We start from the raw sequence: 20,653 nt of genomic DNA on the forward strand, positions 1-20,653 counted from the left end.
CAGAGTGTAGAATGTAGAACAATAAATTAGAGAACAGTAAATTCCTCAAATGTTAGCAGTGGAACCAACCAGAAGTAGAAAGTAGCAGGTTCTGCTCCATTATATGCATTCAAGTAGATGTTAAATAGCTATCTTTATAAGTATACCTGTGTTGAGCAGGAGTAGATTTCTGGATTTAAAATCAATCCAGAAAAGTCATGCTATGCTTTTAAAAGTAGAACCAAAGAACATCCCTGCTGAATCAAGCTAAGGTCCTTATTACACCATTATTCTTTTTTTTTTTTCACATTAACCAAGAGGGGCTTCTTGGTTAAAGGGGGCTTCTGAAGTAAAGCAGGAGAGGGAGAGAGATGACATTATTTTTCTTTTGAAATTGGTATAGGGAGGCTAAGGAAGCATCAAGTCTTCCAAAAACTTGATAAACACACATTTCATGAATTTATTCAACCTTCTTTTAAAGCCATCCATGTTTGTGGCCATCAGTATATCTTGATGGAATTCCAAAGGTTACATTTTTACACAGTTCAAATTCAATCATCTCTTACTTTCTTGCAGCTGTAAGAAAATAGAATATAATCCATATGATAATCCGTGAATTTGTTTATGCTATTTTGTGAACTGGTGAACTAAGAAAAAAAAATCCAGATCTCTTACAATGCAGAGCAACATAAGGTATGTGACAGCATGACATCTATAAGCAAATAAGGTGTATAGTAAGTTGAAATATTTCATTTCTGATGTCAAAGACAGACATCTGAAACAAGGTGAAGTGTCTATGAAATGATTTTTCTGGACTGAACAGCATTACCATTTTTTTAAAATGCTAACAATTGAAGTATATAAAATGAACTTATCAGCAATTACAATACTTAATAAATATAGTGATACTCTAAAATAATATGTTTTTAAGCAACACTTCTTTGTTTATACAGTTTATGTGGCCATAAACTCAAGCAGTGCCACCCAGTGGCTTACAATAAGGAAACCAAAATAAAACAACAAACATAAGTTTTCAGGCATAGAAAAGTATATCAGCTTTTAAAAAATAAATATAGATATAGTATTTTTTGTGTGTTTTGAAGACCACAACTTACTTTGGGAGAAATTAGTTGAGTTCTGTACTCACCATGAGCAGGAACAATACCAAAGTAATGGCACCCTTCTTCATTAGTGTTTGGGCAAAGACAAACATACTAATGTTTCCAAAGGTTGTTTTCTTTAATCAATGATTTTTTAAAAAAGTATCATTATGGTTGGTCAGTCAGGTTTTGAGACTGGATTTGGCATTTTTATCCACCTATCAAAAGCCTTCCCAAGGACCTGGGATAGGCAGATCTTGTTTAATGTTAAAGGTGTCATTACAGGATGCAAGCTCTTCTATATAAAACTGCATTTACAATTGGTTTTGTAAGTTGGTGGTGTTCAAGTGGGGCTCCAATTGTTTTGGGATTAAACGCACTCTCTTAATGTTGTTTCTATCTATCCATTTTATTTTTGTTTTCTTTTGCCACAGCCATTCTACATCTGTTTGCAGGTCTTTGTATTTTGGGATTTTCTCCAGTTCTTTCTCTTCTATTCTGCAGTCTCCATGTACTACAACATCCACTATCCAAACTTTTTTGTCTTTCTTATTGACAATTAATTCTGTGGCAGATGTTTGTTTGAATTCTAAAGTCCCAGAGCACTTTAACTTCCTTATTTTCTATTACTTTGCCTTGTGGCCCAAAAGTTCTTGCTTGCAGGCAAATGCTTTCTTGCAGATATTCCAGTGCACCATTGTTGCCATTTTGTCATGCCATTTTTTTAGTTAGTTTGTGTGACCTTCTTACAGCTGCTACAGTGGTTCATCATTTCTTCAGCTTTTTTGTAGAGGTAACATTTGCTATTACTATTATATATTTATCTGCCCTTTTATTTAGGTGTACTTTTCCATTATCTGTCTTAAGCTTTCTGTGTACTAGCTTATTATGAAAGATGGATTTTTGAACTGGAAAGCTGCCAGAAACTATGGTATCATTCTCTCTTATAAAAATTATTATGCACTCTGTAGCCCTGAGAATGGGGAAGAATATGTATAACCATGTTTATTTATGTCTGAACAGATCATTCTTCCAGCCTCTGGCACGAGTAAAGTCTGAAAAAGAAAAAACAGAAGACAACCACTTGGAAGATGTGCTTATTTCACAAAAGTGAGTTACTTTGAGATATGTACTTGTACTGCAAAGTCTGTTCATCATCTTAGACATTCTTACAGTGATTCTTTGCCAAATCTTCAAAGAATGCTAATTTTGAATGCAGTCTTTGCTGCTAAAAATCTGTATCTGTCTATAACTGACTTAACCAATATATAAAATAAATAATAAACGGGATATTTAGTAGTTCAGTAATTATAGCTAAATGCTTGGTTCTCAGGAAATTAGTAAATGGTTCAGAACTCTGTGAAGACTTCGCAGTGAACTCTGCATCAAAAAAAGCTAAGGTCCTTAAGAGTGATGATGAAGAAGATTCTGTGGAATTAGATAGAAAGGGTGCACAAGCAGATGACAACAAGTTGGTAAGTCTGTTCCTATAACATCTTAATATTTGAGAGAATAATGGAAAACTCTTAATGAAGATTTTCTGCTTTCATCTTTTAAGAATACAGATTTTATTTTTAATACATGTTTTTACTTGTGATTGTCAGAGTTGGGAGTAGGGTTTTGTCATTTAATTTAAACTGTAGCACATATTTCAAGCTAGGTTGCTCTTATCAGACTAACATAAACGTTACAATGAACATTGCTTTGTCCCTCTTTTATTGTAATGTTCAAGATTATGATTATCTTTCGTTATTATTTCTATATTTTGTCACTTAATAATTCTCCCTTTTTAGAGCCCTGGCTGTGTTCCTGAGCAAAAGATCTCTGAAGAGAGCATCTCTCCAAGTACTAGCCCAACTACCTCCAATTCAACCACATCTGTCAGTATCCCAAGGCGCAAAACTGGTAAGTTCACCCTCTTGAACATCCAACTCAGAAAAGTTTGTGTACAGAAACTGCTACACCACTTCGATATCTTTGCTTTGCAGGTACTTTAATTCTAACATTGTTATTTAAAAGACTATTATGCAGTCCTAATAGAATTAGGAAGTCTTGAACTTAGAGAGTAGTTCTGGTTTTAGATAGCTTTCCACAACTTTCCATGTTGTTGAGGAATTTAGTAAGCAGAAGTCCATCCATTTAAGTTTCAGAAAGCTGGATGAGAATGGAACCTTAATTGCTGACCCCATCAAAGCAGTTTAGCTCAATTTGATTTTGATAGAGTGCTAGTTTTAATGCCTGACATTTATTATAGTCCCCTCATTTCATCATGTTTGGTGTATTAGAAATGTCAGCAAGCAGTGCTACCCAGCCTCACCAGCTTCGTTGTGATAGTTCTGCCATAAGAAAGCAGATTAAAATCTCAGCTTCTTGAAAATATTCTAACATATCTATACTATATAGAATCAGATCAACAATTTGGTTGCCTATGAAAACAATCATAATTGCATTAATTCATAGAAATTGCCCAAATCCCAGTCTTCAATCAGCAATTAATCTACTAAGAATAATGGAGCAATGTTCTTTGAATTTTTAGAAATGTGGAAAGTTGTCATTGTCATTTGAATATTAATTGTACTCCCCCACACCCATCCTCTCCCCACCTCACCCTGTACTAGCAGCAGCATCAGGCATTATTTCCTTAAGTACCTCAAATAATCTTTAAATAAATTAGGATAATGTTGCCTTGCTCGGTTTTCAAAAGCTCTCAATTGAAGCCTAATTCCCTGCTTCTTCCAACTCCCCATTTTTGCTACTTAGAAACATTTGCATTGAGTTTTGAGGAAGATCAGAAAAGCAGAGCAAATTCATGCTCTCCATTTAGAATAATGAGGTTTTGTGTGGCATTCTGTAGACATCTTTTAAAATTTAACTATTTTTTGATCTGTATCTTACCACTTTTGTAAATATTTTTTGCTTAAGTTAAGACAGCTTTTTGGTCAAGAAACTATATAGGCAGGACTTTTGATAGGAACTAAATACAGCATATCAAGTCTCTATGATATCTTATTTGCTTTAAGGGCAGCAAAAGGTTTTTAACTGTTGGGAAAAGTAGTGACAGTTTAATTGCAAATGAAATTTATTTCTACCTTTAGCCCGCAAGCAGCTCTCTAAACGTAAACCAGAAGAAGATGACAACAGCGATTATTCCCATGAAAATCGCAGTAGTAAAAGATGGAAGGAAGACCTTGATGGTGATGGTGAGCACCTTATTGTCTGGTTTTTAGAAGAGTGGTTAATATGAGAGAATCAAAAGGGAATGTCATTGAATCATCTTGAATAAAAGTCTGGCTATTAGACAACACAGTAGGAAAGCTGGTCTAAAATATTGGATGCAACTTTTTTTCCTATTTTTTTTTGTTTGTTTGTTTTTAGGAGTAAAGTTTCTCTGAATTATTTCTGTAATAATATACTTTGCACAGTTAGAGAATAAGCTTATGTTCGACTCAGACACTAAAACTACATGCCTTTTTATATATTCTAAATTAGGTCCACAGTTTTAGTTGCAACATATTTTTTCATAAAAGATAATATACTGTAGAGTCCAGTCCTGTTTGTCAATGCTTACATGAATTTGTCCTGTTTTCAGATCTTTTCAAGTTCAAAACATTGTTCTCTAAATATTTGTTTCACAGAAGCAGTTTGCAACTATCTTGGGTATCAAAAATAGGCATCAAAAAACAACTCAAAGCAAACTTGAGTTGAAGTAGGTTAGGCTTTAAAACTTAGTTGAATTTTCTACAGGTAATGTTGGACATTTGGTTTCTGCTTCATAAACAGATTCTGAAGATAAAACGAATGAGAAACCCGTGAAAGTGGAAGAAGTTAAAAGTGAGAATGCAACATTGGTGGAGCATAAAACAGACAAAAATACAAAGGAAAAAATCCCAGATTCCTCTAAGCCATCCAGCAAGTCCATTTCTAGTTTCTTTGGTAAGTTTGAAATGTACCACCGTTTCTGCATAGGAGTAAGTCCAATGAAATAGCCAATATTATCAATTACTGTATTTGGGAAGTTTTTGTTTAAAAAACTCCATAAACCTATCTTTTTTTTTTAACTTAAGGGTGCAGAAGGAGAAAATACTTGTTTATAAGAAAAGATGTGTAATATAATCAAAGTGCCCTATTAAGAGAAAATGTACTGTCATATGCTTCCTCTAGGGGTCTGAACTAGTGATGACTGAGGAGGAAAGATAGCAATAGCACTTGGACTTATATACTGTTTTACAGTGCTTTACAGCCCTCTCTAAGCGGTTTAGAGTTAGCATATTGCCGCCAACAATTTGGGTCCTCATTTGACACGCCTCAGAAGGATGGAAGACTGAGTCAATTTTGAGCCTGATATTATAAATGGGCTGATAGCTGAATAATATTATTGTATTCAGTTACTATGAGAAGAAAACAATCTCCATTGGTAATAATTAGTAAAGAAATTGCAAAAAAGCGCTATATGATAATGATTTTTAAACAAACTATAATGTTACTGCACTTAGAATACTCTGTGTAATCCTAGTCACATCTCAAAAATTATATTGAAGAAATGGAAAGGGATACTTTGAAAAATTTTATTTGGTATTGTCCCAAAGATGCTTTTTCAAGAGGCAACTGGACTTTCTGGTTTTTCTTTGAAAACATTTCGCTTATCAGAGCTAAAGAAGCTTCATGGATGAGAAGCGAAATGTCTTCAAAGAAAAACCAGAAAGTCCAGTTGCTTCTTGAAAAAGCATCTTTGGGGCAACTATAACTTGGATGACTGAGAATCTCGATAGACATTTAGTGATATATTCAATATTAACCAATGCTTTATAGAAATGAGGATTATTTCTAATATTCTACAACATACAATATAGATAGTCCTTGACTTACGACCACAATTGGGACATGAATTTCTGTTGCTACCAAAAGCGATGTGGTTGGTAAGTACATCATCATGTGACTCGACCTGATTTTTACTGTACTTATGTGAATCACTGTTGACTTTAAGCAAATTATCATTAAGTGAATCACATGAAGAGTAAATGCAGTTACCCCAATTAAATTTTCTTGTTGAATAGAATAGAATACCTCTATTGTCGTTGCATTCAAAATACAATGAAATTTGAAGCCAGCTGGGAAAGCTGCAAATGATGATCACATGACCATAAGAAGCTTCAGCCATCATAAATGGAAGCCACTTGCCAAGCACGTGAATTGTGATCACATAGCAGATTTAAGTCACTTCTTCTCAGGCCATCATAACATCAAACCATTGTTAATTGAATAGTCATAAGTCAAGGACTACCTGTAAAGAGAAAATATGCCCACAAGCCAGCATTCCAGATAAGTGAGATTATCATAATTCTTGGCTCTTTTGATAATTTTAGCAGGGAGACTACTATTTTGGCTGATAATGGCTTTGACCTGACTTAAGAACCATGGTAGGGACCAGAAAAGTTATCATTAAGCAGTGTAGTCATTAAGTGTGGCATCACATGACTATATCTAATGTATGACCTTTCTTGCTGCAGTCATTAAGCAAGACATCACTTTACTGCTTGCAACCTTCCCAGATAGTGTCTCCATTGACTTTGCTTGTTGGAAGCTGACTGGGAAAATTGCAGGTGGCAATTACATTATCACAGGAGACTGCAAAAGTTGTAAATGTGAGGATAGTTGGTAAATCAATGGTCTTAAGTCAAGGACTACCTGTAGTTTGGAGTGTCTTTGTGTTATGTTTTCACTTTCAGCTCCCAAGAAAAGTTCTGTGAAAATAGAAAAGAAGCAAGCATCTATAGTATCAGAAAATATGCCAATACCAAAGTGTCTTAATAAAGTTAGTAATGATGAATCTAAAAATATGGCTGACAAGTAAGTGATTGGTGGGTTTTTTCTAAGAGGGCTCTATCTCATATTTATTTAATACTACATCAGTATTCCAAAGGATAAGGTCATGTAGTAAGCAGAAGATCACAGTACTTTGCCTTTTGTCCAGAAAGGATTTAACAATTCTTACTAAATCAAAGTTATTTCATGGAAAACCAATGTGAGTGTTAATGTCACAAACAGGGAACAAAGTATAACATATTTATAAATAAGTACTATGAAAATGATAAATATATATTATTTATAAATACAATTACAGTATTTATCTAAAGATCTTTTCGACTGTTTTTATTGTTTAGGGAATGGTAGCTCCTAACAAACTGATCAAAAAGTATGGAAATAAAACTTGTGAAGTTTTTGCTCCAAGCAGTTTTCATTCTCATATAACCTGATTATTTGTGTTTTGTTTAGATTCCCAAGAATGCTCTAGTTTCACTGGATTCTGTATTCCAGCTAAAGATAGAGCACTGAGTCATTCTAATTATACTACATTTACCTGAAACAATAATATTTATTGTCCAGATACCTGTGAATAGAGTATGTAGGAATTACATTATTTTACATTTTCTAAGAATACAGTAATAGATGCAGATGCTCTTGAATATTGGATGGTGCAAAGTGACAGAAACACAGGAAAGAGGTAGAAGGTTTAAATTCTTCAAAGCAAATAGGGAAGAGCATACTAGCCTTGCCTTCAGTTGACAACCTCCATGTGTGGAGGGGAATATCTATAGTGGAGAAACATGCATCTAAATAGTTAAATAAAGAGACTTTAAATTGCACACACTCAATTTCTAGTGTAGAAGAATATAAAATGAAAATAAGTCTAGAACTGAATTGAGTGTAACTTGCTGCAAAATAAGAATGTAGACAACACAATAAAAATAACACTGGAAAATTTAGAATGGAAACCTTGGAGACTGAACTGCATTTTTATTTTTTTCTTTACATAATATAAAATATTATGTAGCAAGTTTTGCAGCCCAGCATCAGGCATCTATACATTCTTTTATATTATGTAAAGAAAAAAATTAAAATGCAGTTCAGTCTCCAAGCTTTCCGTTCTAAATTTTCCAGTGTTATTTTTATTGTGTTGTCTCCAGTTCTTGATGACAAGCAGAGAAAAGGTTGTATACACGATTGTTATGCATATTTAAAACATTTTTTCTGCCTGATTTTACTGATGTGGAGATGTCTTACTGTAATCATCATCTTTTCATGTCAGTGGTAAGGTTAGCATGTTTACTGAACTGATTGTATAAAATGTATTTCATTTGAAAACATTTGACTCCTACTTAAATTAGCCTTAATACCAATTTGTGAAAAGTTGCAATGATTCTCCAGGACTCAAGAAAGTATGAAAATTTATGCAGAAGTTACTTTTCTTTCACATGACACCTTTTACCGGTGGCCGATTTGCTACAAAAGACTTGGATACTTTTGCATAATCTGATGTCAGACTTAGAAATACCAATAGCACTTAGACATATACTGCTCTTAATGCTTTACAGTACTCTCTGAGCAGTTTATATATGTCAGTATATTGCCCCCAACAATCTGGATCCTCATTTTACCGACCTCAGAAGGATGGAAGGCTGAGTCAACTTTCAGCCAATCAGAATCTCCTGGTACAAGCAGAGGTAGCCTGCAATATTGCATTCTGACCACTGCGCCACCATGGCTTAAATCTTAAAAAAATGTGAATTAGTCATTTTGTGTAGGATAACTACATACTATGTATTTCTTCCTTCTTCCCCTGCTTTTACAGTTTTCTCAAGCCATCTCTTACACTTGAGCCTGCAGAGTACAACCCTACAAAGAGCAGTTATCATCCTGTTCATGATGCTTGCTGGGGCCCTGGCCAAAAGTGTGTGCCACTGAGGTTACATTTTATGCTACAAAACATTGCTTCTTTTAAAAATTTATCTCTTATTATTCAAGCACCACATTTCCTATCTGTTTTCATGTCAGTCAGTCTCATTATAAACTTCATTATAGAATCATGTTAAATTACTGTATTAACTATCTCATGTCCTAAACCAGGGGTGGGCAAACTTTTTGGCTCGGGGGCCTCATTGACTTTTAAAATTTGACAGATGGGCCGCTACCTGGTGTCGAAATGCCTGTCTTTACAAGTCAAAATCAAATGAATGCAATCATTCAATCATTCACATCAAACCTTAATTCTGTACCAATCTTCGGCGGGCCGGATTAAAAAGACCAACGGGCCGGATGTGGCCCTCGGGCCGTAGTTTGCCCACCCCTGTCCTAAACAAAGAATTGGTATTTAAGACCTGGGAAGAAGAGTTGTGTCTCGTCTTCCAGTCATAGTTATCATCTAACACTTCTTTAATATAAACTAGCTTTTGTTTACAGTCAAGCTATTATAATCGAGCTACTATTTTTTTCTAAAACACTAGAGTTAGTTATTTTGATCTGCATTATTAATTGTTATAGCTTAGCATATATGTGAACCCACCCAATGGTGCCTTATTTAACAGTTATAATATTTTTAAGAAATCATAGCTTATCACAATATGCAAGTCCAATTGAATACAATAGATGAAATTTAGTATTGATTTTTGAGAGAGAGGAGGTCCTTTTTAAGATTTTAGCATTCTTTTTCACTGATTGCTGTTTTTTCTTTTTAGCAAATTCAGGGGATATAAATATATGCAAAGAGAAGGTTCACTTTGTTTACTCCTTCTGGATGATGCATTTTAGTTTCATAGTTTTAAATATTGCTGTTATCCTAATTCTTTTGACAGGATACCATACATGGCTGTTGCTCGTACTTTTGAATATATTGAGGAAGAATCTGCCCGGTAAGATGACTTGCTACAAATTACAAAATAAGTAAGGATAGTTGTAGAATTCAATCTTGTCCTCAAAAATAATACAATATCTCTCTCTTTATAGATTGAAAATTATAGAGACCCTAAGCAATCTCTTTCGTTCTCTGATTGTCCTATCTCCACAAGACTTGCTCCCCTGTGTCTACCTCTGTCTCAATCGGTTAGGTCCAGCATATGAAGGCCTAGAATTAGGCATTGGCAAAACCATCCTCATGAAAGCTTTGGCCCAGGCCACAGGTGAGTCTGTCCAATTATAATCTTCCTTGGAGAAGTAACATTAGGCAATAGCTGCCAATAAAACAAACAATATGCTGTTCTAATAAAGATGAACATTTTTCTTCTTATCTGAAAAGATGAAGGATAATAGAATTAATAATAAGTTAGTGACTCAGAATCATGACTATATGGTCTTGTCTTCTCTCTAGGTCGGCAATTGGACCAAATCAAGGCAGAGGCAGCAGAGAAGGGAGATCTAGGTGTAGTTGCTGAAAACAGTCGCACAACACAAGGAACTGTGTTTGCTCCACCCAAACTTGGTGCTGCTGCTGTCTTTGGCAAACTGCAAGCAATTGGTCACATGGCAGGAAGTTCTGTAAGTAATGAGTGAGAAGATATTAACAATTTTGAAACAGCCTGCTGTGTTGATTTATTAAGTGATATGGCAAGGGATCAGTTAGTTAAATGTAATATATGATATTAATTTTAATGTTTGTCTGGCACAAATATTTGATGTTATCATTTCTGAAAGAACAGTCTAATAGAACACTGGCTTGGAGGAATACAGTGTTTCTGAAAGCATCATCCAGAGTAATTTATTTTCAATCCTTATGCCTATTTGTCAATAAAGTGGGGTGATTGTAAAACTATTTTCTGAAGTGTCCTGACTCGTCATGTATGTATGGGAAGATCCTCTTTTGTGAGGTTGCTATCATTATGTGGAATGAGATTTTCTAAAAGTACTATGCCTAGCTATCCTTCCTCCTTTTCTTCCACCCCCTATACATCTCAAAACTTATTTCCATTTCTTTTTCCTCAGTCTATGAACAAGAAAATTGACATTATTAAATCTTTGTTTGTTGCGTGTCGTCATTCAGAGGCTCGTTATGTGGCTCGGTAAGTGCAACTGATATGCTCTGATATTTAGTTTGCATTATCTCCAGTGATTTCCTAAACACTATTACAATAGTTATTTCTTCTACTTTACTTACTGGTTTGTGGCAAACCCTTAGCATTCTATTTCTCAGTGTCCTTAATTCCAACAAACATAAAGCTACGTATCTATAAAGTTCTCCTTCAGCCATCAACATCTTCAGCATTGTAATAAAGTTCTTTGTGCATTGCAGGTCACTAGAAGGAAAGTTACGGATTGGGTTAGCAGAGCAGTCTGTCCTCTCAGCTCTTGCCCAGGCAGGATCACTCACTCCCCCAGGACAAAGTGAGTTTGGTTTGCAAACATGAAATAGCACTAATGCTGGATAAAGGGAAATTTATGGAGTTCTGACCAATACATGGGGATACCTGATTAGCATTCTAGTGCGGTCGCCAATCTTTTGGACCTCAGGGACCACCAAACTCATAATTTTAAATCCCGTGGACCAGAGACACTGGGAAAATCCCAAAAAAAGTCTGCAGGAAAATTCTCCACCCAGTTTTCCTACCGATTAATCTTTCTTTATTTGAGATCTCAGGATACCATATCCAGCTCCATTCTCAGGGGGAGAGAGAAATAGAGAGACTTCTGGCTTCATACAAGGAAAGCAGCAAAAGTCTTTCTTTCCCCCAAACTCTGCCAGAAATGAGCCTTTGTGAGACTTGTTGCACCGATGCAGCCTCTTGGAGCAGGATGCCTTGCAAGGTTCCAAAGACTCATTTCTGGCGGAGTTTGGGAGAGAGAAAGAAAGACTTTTGCTGTTTTTCTTGCATGCAGCCAAAAGCAGAAGAAAGAAGCAGGTGCCAGGCCAGGTGTGTGGGGCATGTGGGGCAAGTTCTCCCCCTCCGCCCTTTCCCCCCTCCCCTCACTACCTCAGGTTGTTCGTAATGCAAGCAATGGAAGCCTTGTGTTCCAATGGGCCATGTAGGTGGCTCAGGCTTGTGTTCCTGTGCAGCCTGGATTAATTGCTTTGGGGGTGATATTTCTCTGCAGACCACCAAAACGTTTTCTCTCAGACCACCAGTGATTTCCCCCCCCCCCCCAACTGGTTGGTGACCATTATTCTAGTGCAAAAGAATTGAATATATATAAAACCATGTAGGAAGTTGGGGTCATCCATAGGTCAGAAAGTTTGTATTCTGTAATGAGTCAGAATTAATTAAAAGGCATAAGCTATTTTTATTATTGCTAAATCAGAATTTGAAGATTTGAGTCAGAGAACAAAAAATACAATTATTAACAAAAAAATGTAGGAGTACTTGCAACATGATTTTAGGGGCATGGAGAGCATATTCAGTCTCTTTTTAAAATTTCAGATAGAACCCTTATTTCTAAAAGTCCATGCCATTTAATATATAGGTATTCCTCACTTACCAACCATTCACTGACCATTTGAATTTATGACAGATAATAAAGATTCGTGACCGATCCTCAAAGTTACAGCTTTGCAGCATCCCTTAATTACATGGTTACAATTCAGGTGCAACCAGCAGACATTTACAATAGTTGCAGCATCTTTCAATCATGTGATTGCTGTTTGTAATATTCACAGCTAACTACTGACAGGTAAAGTCAGTGAGGAAATTGGCAGTAAGTCATAGTCACATGATGTTGTGCTTAATGACCTGCGGTGATTCATTTAAAGACCTCAAACAGAATTGACATCGTAAGTCAGCAGTCATGTGTGTAATAACCATTTCATTTAGCAACGGAGTTCCCAGTCTCTATTGCATTACTTTGAAGTAATGGTCAGTCCCAATGAGATATTTTGTATTTTTACACAAAATAATGCACGTTCTAACTAAAGGATTCCAATCATTAATATGTAAGTTAGTCACTATGTATATATTCTTCCCTTTCTAGAATTTCCCCCAGATGTTTTGGATGCTGCAAAGGGCAAATCTGCAGATGCACGCAAAGCATGGCTGGATGAAAGGGCCTTGATTGTTAAGCAGGCCTTCTGGTGAATATTATTTGTATTAATAAATTAGTCATAATGTCTTTTCATTGCCCGTAGCTCTCAGTTTTCATAAATTGCAATAGCTAAAGTCCCAGACAGCAAAAAATGTTTCTAAGTATATCTGGCTTCAATCATGTCACTCTTGTTTTTCCACTGGTAAAAGCTTTTTGTGAATGGATAAAAAGGAAACCTGAGCAATTATGCTTTCACTTTCTTACACTTATTTACCTATGCCCTTCCTAAGTAGTTTTCAGGCGAATTCAGTCCATATGTACTTACGCATAAATTTTCCTTTGTCTTTGTTTTTATTGTATAATTGCTAGAAAACACCCTGCCAGGCAAGAGGAGTGACCAACTGTAGAACTAGCTTTGTATCCTTATGCAGCCACAAGAGACTTAAGCTTAACCCCTCCTAAATTCCATGGAACCTTAGCTGTTTGTTCCCAAGTGAAGGCAAGAACTCTGAGAGATTCTTGTACTACTATAAGTAGAACATAATAAATGAATTTTTCATGTGTGGATTCAGTTGCTTATGCCTGACATAACTGGAATACTGTCAGATCCCCCCTTTTTTAATGGCTTATGTTCTCTAAGCTTTCTAGAACTTTTGAAAAAGGCAGGAAAGTGCCTGGGGGGGGCTGATAGAGCTTTACAGAATATTAAAGAAGTATTAGCGTGAATCACTTCTGAGTTACCAACCTAGAACTGTGAACAATAAAATAATCACTAAAAACTTTGGATTGGGACTTTATATCATTTAGCTAGCCAAGCTCTAGTCACAGATCTCTGTCATTTAAATTTCTTTCTTTTCAGTGAACTACCAAATTATAACATAATAGTACCTGTCCTTTTGGAACATGGTGTGGAGAGCTTGCCGCAGTACTGCAAGATCACACCAGGTATTTTTAAACTATCTCAATGGTAGAGGAGCACTTGATAAACTGGGAATCTATCACTTAAACAGAACTAACACTTTCTCTCAAATTTTATATGCTTTGAAATGTATATATACATTGCAGCTTGTTTGCTTTAGTTTTTCAAAAACACATTGCCCTCCGGCTCCGCTTTGGCCAGCAGGATGCTGCAGGTGGCCATCCAGGCCGAAAATGGGGTGCAGGGGGGCACATGAGGTCCCCCTGGGCCGTTTTGTCCGGTAGGGTGCTGCAGGAAGTATCTGTCCCATCCCCGTCCACCTGCAGAAGACAACTAAAATGTTGATCTGGCTCTCAGAGAAATCCAGTTTGACACTCCTGTTCTGCAACATACTTGTAATCAATTTCTTCTCTATAATCTTTGTGTCTGCTAACTTTCACCTGTCCTCTTGGATTTACTATGCATTGAGTCAGATGTTAACAGTTACTGGAAATCCCAGCTTTGAGTATTTTCTCCAACAGGTATTCCCCTGAAGCCCATGCTGGCTTATCCAACCAAAGGAATTGGGGAGGTATTAAAACGCTTTGAAGAAGCAGCCTTCACTTGTGAATACAAATATGATGGGGAGCGGGCACAGGTAACAATGTTTGGTGTGAATAAAGAAAAGAAGCTCCTATTCTCCTCCTTTCCATTTGTAGTTCATTAATTCTTTTTTTCCATACAGATCCACATTCTAGAGAATGGAGAAGTACATATTTATAGCCGAAACCAAGAGAACAACACAACAAAGTACCCGGATATTGTCACTCGTGTTCCCAAGGTGCAATTGCTGTTAGAAATTTCAGAACAACAAGGAAGCAAAATGGAGATGATTTTGCTGGCACAAGAGCAATTTCAGTAGTCAGTGGGGCTTCTGCAAGAGGAATGCTTTAAAGGATGAGACTGGATTGAGAATTTGCAGCATGCAGAAATTCAGTTGAATTAAACTTATATTCTTGTGCAGGTGAAAAACAGCACTGTGGAATCATGCATTTTGGATGCAGAGGCAGTGGCCTGGGACCCTGTTTCAAAACAGATCCTTCCATTCCAAGTATTGACCACCCGCAAGCGCAAGGTAAAACATGGCTGGATGATTCTAGAATGTGTTAATCAGTGCCTGCTACAGTCCTTTCTTTAGGGCATATCACAACTGGAGTGAAATATTACTTTTTGGTGGATGCGGGGAGGAGAGGTGAAAGACACCGTATGTTGGAAATTCTAATTTTTGAAAATAAAACACCTCATATAGGAAAGAAATATTTTCTTCTAGCAGATATTAGTTGAGGGTATGTAAATGTCATGCAAATAAAATTAAATCAGAAATGTTTTAATTAATATTCTGTAATATAAATATCTAGCTTCCCTTTCCCTTTATGGTGTCATTGTTCTCTAGGATGTGGATGCTGCAGAAATCAGAGTTCAAGTTTGTATATATGCATTTGATATGCTCTACCTTAATGGAATAGTAAGTATAACAAGTTTTTTCCCCTAAAAATGAATGCTTGATACTTTTAGTAATCTTGCTTCTTATTCTTTCTGCATCCTCAATTGTTTTTTGTAGTTACCTCTTTTTCTTCTTTACTCTTTTGAAGGTCCTTGGCTTTTTAAATGTGTATTTCTGTATTTTAGTCTTTAGTCCAGAAGCCTCTGTCTCAGCGCCGGACCTTACTGCATAATTCTTTCACTGAAGTTGAAGGCCAATTCCTTTTTGCCACTTCCATGGATACTAGTAATGTTGATGAGATAGCAGAATTCCTGGAACGCTCTATCAAAGGTATTGTGTAGCTGATAGACGTTTCAGTATTTTTTTAAAATAAAACTCAAACTTCTGTTGAGCATCAAATGAAAGCCAATATTGCAGAATCTTAACATTTAGAAGAATGAGGTTCACTGTCTTACTTAACTTTGTACCTCAGTGGATTAATTTGTTTTTAATTTATTTATTTTTTACATTTTTGAACCATCCATCTTCAGAGATGGATAACATAGCATCAGTACAACTGTGAGAATAAAAAGTTGAATCATTTCTTTATTTCACTTTTAAGCCTCTAAATAGTAAAACTGAATAATAACATGCTGTAGAAGATAATAAAATGGTTTGCCCTCCTCAGACTCATGTGAAGGCTTAATGGTAAAATCACTGGAAGTGGATGCCACATATGAAATTGCAAAGAGGTCACACAATTGGTTGAAGGTAAGAACTAAATGCTTGATCAGCTCTAAATACCATGTGCTACAATTGCTTAGCTGTGCTGACTTGTGGCAGAATTGGCCCCTTTCCCCAAATTGCCCAGGCTACAGTATTGTTCAAGGTTGGGTGGTATTTGATTTGCCATTTTACTTGTTTCTCAGTTTGAATAAAAGAACCCAGAATGGTCAGGGATAAGGAATACAAATAATAAAAGTTGTATTCCAGATTATTCTTTCCTTCTTGACATAATTCTTCCAGTACCGGAAAAAGTCTGCCTAGATATTGCTTCAGATCCTCACTCCATTATGAATTATGTTTCCTATACCAGCTTAAAAAAGATTATCTGGAAGGTGTTGGGGACACCCTTGACCTGGCAGTGATTGGAGCCTATTTGGGCAAGGGCAAACGGGCAGGCACATATGGATGTTTTCTTCTAGCATGTTACGATGAGGAAAGTGAAGAGTTCCAGAGCATTTGCAAGGTAAGATGTTTATACTACCACATTTAGGACATTTTGATAATTGATTTACAGGTTATAAATTTTTGGTATTGAATAGCATCAAGTGCCCTGTCTTTAACTGTGGTGGAGGGAAGACGATTGTGTGCATGTTTGAGTCAGTCTTGACTCTTGGAAACCACATGGACAAGTCTTGGCAGTTTTCCTGGCAACAGTCTTCCTTGCTCAGTCACTAGAGATTGTCAGGAAAAAAATTAAACAGCCATTTGTCCAGGGTAAGCTGAAAATTCCTGCAGAACAATAATGGAAGAGTTCCAAGATCCTTCCAAGCCTACAATCGTATGTTTTTGAAAAGTGATTTGCTGTTACCTTCTTTTCTAGGGCTGAGCAAGAGTGTCAAAATTACTCAGCTGGCTTTGTGGCTAAAGCGAGATTAGAATGCATAGTGTCCTAGTTTCTAGCCTAAGTGTTTTTAACCACTAGACCAAAATGACCTTGCCTATCCTAATTAGAATCTATAAAATGAGATTGTCATAATGACAGTTTATCTTACTACTAATTTTACCAGGATAAAGAAAGAAGGAAAAAACTACCAATAATACAAAGGAAATACAAAGTAAATAATTGATGTATAAAATTGGTAGCTTTTATATTTTCCATACCGTGTCTCCTTGTCCCTTTAGTTACTTGTATCTAATTGTCAGTATCCTTTATCCCTTCTCAGATTGGCACTGGATTCTCAGATGAGGACTTAGAGAAACTCCATAACTCACTCAAGGTAGGAACTTTTATTTATTCATTTGAATATGCTTTACTGATATTTTCTATTCCTTCGTGTTTTAATATTTAAGTCCTTAAGAAGAACTAAAGAGGAAAAAGCAGACTCTTTGGATCTGATGGGGCATACTCTTGATTTCTTCTCTGATTTACATGCCTAAGGTGACCAACCTATCCATTGAATTCAGAATAGTATTATGCAATATTGCTAGTGCACTAATTCGTCCGAAAGTCTCTAATGCATAAATAATAGTTGATAGTGATCTGCAAAACAAAGCTCAGTACTGAATTCGAAATAGCCCATTTTGAGCTGGAAATGGCCGATCGGACAAGATATTCAGAGGATTTGGGCTTTATTTCAAGTTCTAAATGCTTTCAAAAGTGTCAAAAAGTACATTTTATATATGAAGTAGAATGTTTCCAATTTTTAAGAGAATTGCATATTCTTAGTACTCACCCGTCTCTGCATTACAGGATTACGTGATTCCACAGCCACGACCATACTATCGTTGGGGTGGAACAGCTGAACCTGATCACTGGTTGGAAGCCCAGCATGTTTGGGAAGTGAAGTGTGCCGATTTATCCATTTCTCCCATCCATAGAGCAGCATCAGGTTTGGTAAGTGATGGAAGAGATCCATGTGTGTATAGCAAGGACTACATGTAATTTGTACTTACCACAAATAATGAATAAACTGTTAATAGGCTGTCACTAGGAAATATTTTGAGATCACATTTCTGGCAGTATTAGTTTCGCATTCTGTAGCAATTTCAACACATTTTCAGCATTTTCTTAGGCAAATTTGTAAAGCTACATCTTCAGCTGTTAAAACGACATTTTAAAATTAGAAATATGTTACTGTTTAATAAAGATAGGGATTTTATTTTTATGCCATGCATGTAGTATTGTAGTTTTTTTAATTAGGCCCTAGTCACTGGAAGAGTTTAGTTTAATTTTGTATATAAGTATATAAGCTCCAAACATTTAACTTGTAATGCACATATTTAAATATACAGTTCAGTAACTTATACTGGAAGGAAATGCAAAATTGTATTATGGGTGATCTGGCTGTAATCTTAAAAGTTTAAATTTTATTTGATAATTTGAATGTTTAAAATGACAGTAATTACATAGGTTATTATTTCCAAATGCTGTGTCAGCAACACAATAACTGGGTAGAAAAAATATAAAATACTACTAAATAACGTTTAACAATGGGAATTGGGCACTAAATGGTGCAACCATAAAACGTGACATGATGTGACCATGTCACTTAGCAATGGCTGGAATGCACTGTCTGGTTGCCATTAAGCAAATCCCACACCCTCATTAAGCGAAGATATGTATTTGCGATTTGCAACCTCCTGCCAGCTTCCCTATTGACTTTGCTTGTAGGAAGCCAACAAAGGTCACAAATGGTGATCATGTGATTGCAGCACTACTGCTAACATAATTGCAAGTCGGCACCAAGCATGCAGGCTGGGGTCACATGACTGAAAATGCTGCAATGGCCAGAACTTCAGTAACAAGTCATAAGTACCACTTGTTCAGCTCTTATCACAACTTTGGTCACTGAATGAATGATCATTAATCAAGAACCACCTGCAATGGGGAAATAAATTTAGAATATGCTCTTAACCTAATGTAATTTTATTAATGCTAGAGGCATGTCCAAGTATTTGCTAAGATCTGGTGGATTCTAAGCCCTTCACACAACTCAAACCCAAAGCCTTTCTAAGATACTTCAGATATCATTGTATCAGAAACCAGTGAAGAATCATTTTGGTAGTGCTGGTTTTTTTCCTCTAATAAATCATATAGTAGGACCATACATGCCTTAAAAATGACCTTTGAGTATATTTCTGATCTCATTTAACCATCTCACTTCTCTGCTATTACACATGCCAAATTTATGTAAATCTAATATTATAACATTTTCATAGCCTGTGCCTCAGATTAGCAAGCAAAGTTGAAACAATAAATATTATATTTATAGCCAGTGCCCTAACAAACTTTTTTTATTTGAATATAGTTGCTTCAGAATATAAACAATTGTTCATAATAATGGTTTCTTTGCTTGCAGAGTTGATCATTGGAAATCAATTTTTGATGTGTGGTCCTCTTCCAATGTTTTCCTGATGCATGATGTGTGTGTGAGAGAGAGAGATAGATAGATATCAAAGTTGCCCCCAGAAGCTATAGTCTTGTGGATGGATTAAAATTAAGATTGAAAGTCATCTTTGCTAACAAAAGAAATTACTGGGAACTAGCAATTAACATTTCTCTTCTTTGCCCAAAAAACACTATTTCAAAGGAGCCCTTAAGAAAGTAGCCTCTATGAAACTTCAAGAATAATTTATTATTCCATGCAGGTGGATGAAGAAAAGGGCATCTCCTTACGTTTTCCCAGATTCATGCGCATCCGAGATGATAAGAAACCAGAGGAGGCCACTAGCAGTGCTCAGGTAAAGATGGCAAGACATCTATACATAAAGGGGAAATGAATCAGTCAAGAATTATTTGCAGTATATGCAAAATTGGATTCATGTCCTTTACATTATTACCTGTAATCACGAGAAGACAGACTAAGCAATCTTTGTAGCCTAGGGCTACTTTTTTTTAATAAACCGTTTTGCTACAAGTGCTAAAAGAGACATGCATGGGCATAGACAACATTTCCATCCTTTTGGATTGAGTTTCAGATTACTTACATTGCTCAATTGTCTAAATGAAAGAACTGGCCTGGCCTGGCATGGGGTGGGGTTCATGGTAAAATAGATGCCTTATGTATACTAACATGACCTAGACCCATGAAAAGGGTCATTTCAGACTGCTCTTATAGCTACAAAGAAACACTGGTCAGAGGGGAGGGGGAGGAGTGAAAAGGAATTTATCTTGCTCAGATAAATTTTGGGAATTGCAAAGATTGCTTTTGTATGTTTGAAAAGAAATATTAGTATAATAAAGAATGTCACCAAGGTTGTAGAAGTTTACTGAAAGTGGGACTGTAATGTTGGATAAGCAGGTAAGCAAACTACAAGTTTAGGACAAGAGACCATCCTACAATTTTTATGTACAAATACTCAGCCACATTTTTCTTAATACAGGTAGCTGAACTTTATCAGCAGCAGCAGCAGATCCAAAATCAACTGGCACTGGAAAAAGATGACTTCTATTAATAATAAAGTTTATCTAAAGTTGTTGGGTTTTTTTTGCATGAAGTCATAAGCAAATGGCAATATCGGTTACAGCTTTTCATTTCTAATAGTTTGTTTCCCAGCTGAATGAAATATTCTGTGATCGGGTATGAAACTTAAGTTGGCGAAAGTGTATAAATAAACATTGATATTTTTAAACTTATGTTTGTGTGGTTTGAGATATCTTCCTAGGACAACTATAAGTTTGACTCA

At 36.0% G+C, this 20,653-nt stretch overlaps 1 protein-coding gene and 1 long non-coding RNA gene across 3 annotated transcripts; one reads left to right on the forward strand and one right to left on the reverse strand.

Moving 5' to 3' along the window:
• Positions 1-415: 415 nt before the first annotated feature.
• On the reverse strand, positions 416-6,858 carry LOC148129091 (uncharacterized). Its single transcript, XR_015745859.1, has 2 exons — positions 6,765-6,858; positions 416-2,134 (listed from the first exon to the last, which is right to left on the reverse strand). It is a non-coding gene; the product is annotated as an uncharacterized LOC148129091 (long non-coding RNA).
• On the forward strand, positions 557-20,603 carry LIG1 (DNA ligase 1). 2 transcript variants are annotated; one of them, XM_026684240.2, is made up of 26 exons: positions 557-672; positions 2,103-2,189; positions 2,413-2,554; positions 2,873-2,984; positions 4,175-4,279; positions 4,860-5,012; positions 6,806-6,926; positions 8,710-8,808; positions 9,710-9,766; positions 9,861-10,033; positions 10,222-10,388; positions 10,833-10,909; positions 11,140-11,231; positions 12,810-12,909; positions 13,720-13,805; positions 14,301-14,416; positions 14,504-14,599; positions 14,783-14,893; positions 15,212-15,283; positions 15,448-15,592; positions 15,930-16,012; positions 16,338-16,490; positions 17,191-17,244; positions 17,718-17,861; positions 19,616-19,708; positions 20,351-20,603. In XM_026684240.2, the coding sequence occupies exons 1-26, from the start codon at positions 656-658 to the stop codon at positions 20,420-20,422; spliced, it is 2,727 nt and encodes a 908-aa protein (XP_026540025.1). In that variant the 5' UTR covers positions 557-655; the 3' UTR covers positions 20,423-20,603. The 2 variants fall into 2 exon arrangements, with proteins under 2 accessions (XP_026540025.1, XP_026540023.1); XM_026684238.2 differs by lacking the exon at positions 557-672 and having other exon boundaries at positions 2,008-2,189.
• Positions 20,604-20,653: the final 50 nt, after the last annotated feature.

Source organism: Notechis scutatus, chromosome Z, assembly GCF_049901735.1.
Source record: "Notechis scutatus isolate UNSWTSFEM ecotype Mainland chromosome Z, rNotScu1.2, whole genome shotgun sequence".
NCBI lineage: Eukaryota > Metazoa > Chordata > Lepidosauria > Squamata > Elapidae > Notechis > Notechis scutatus.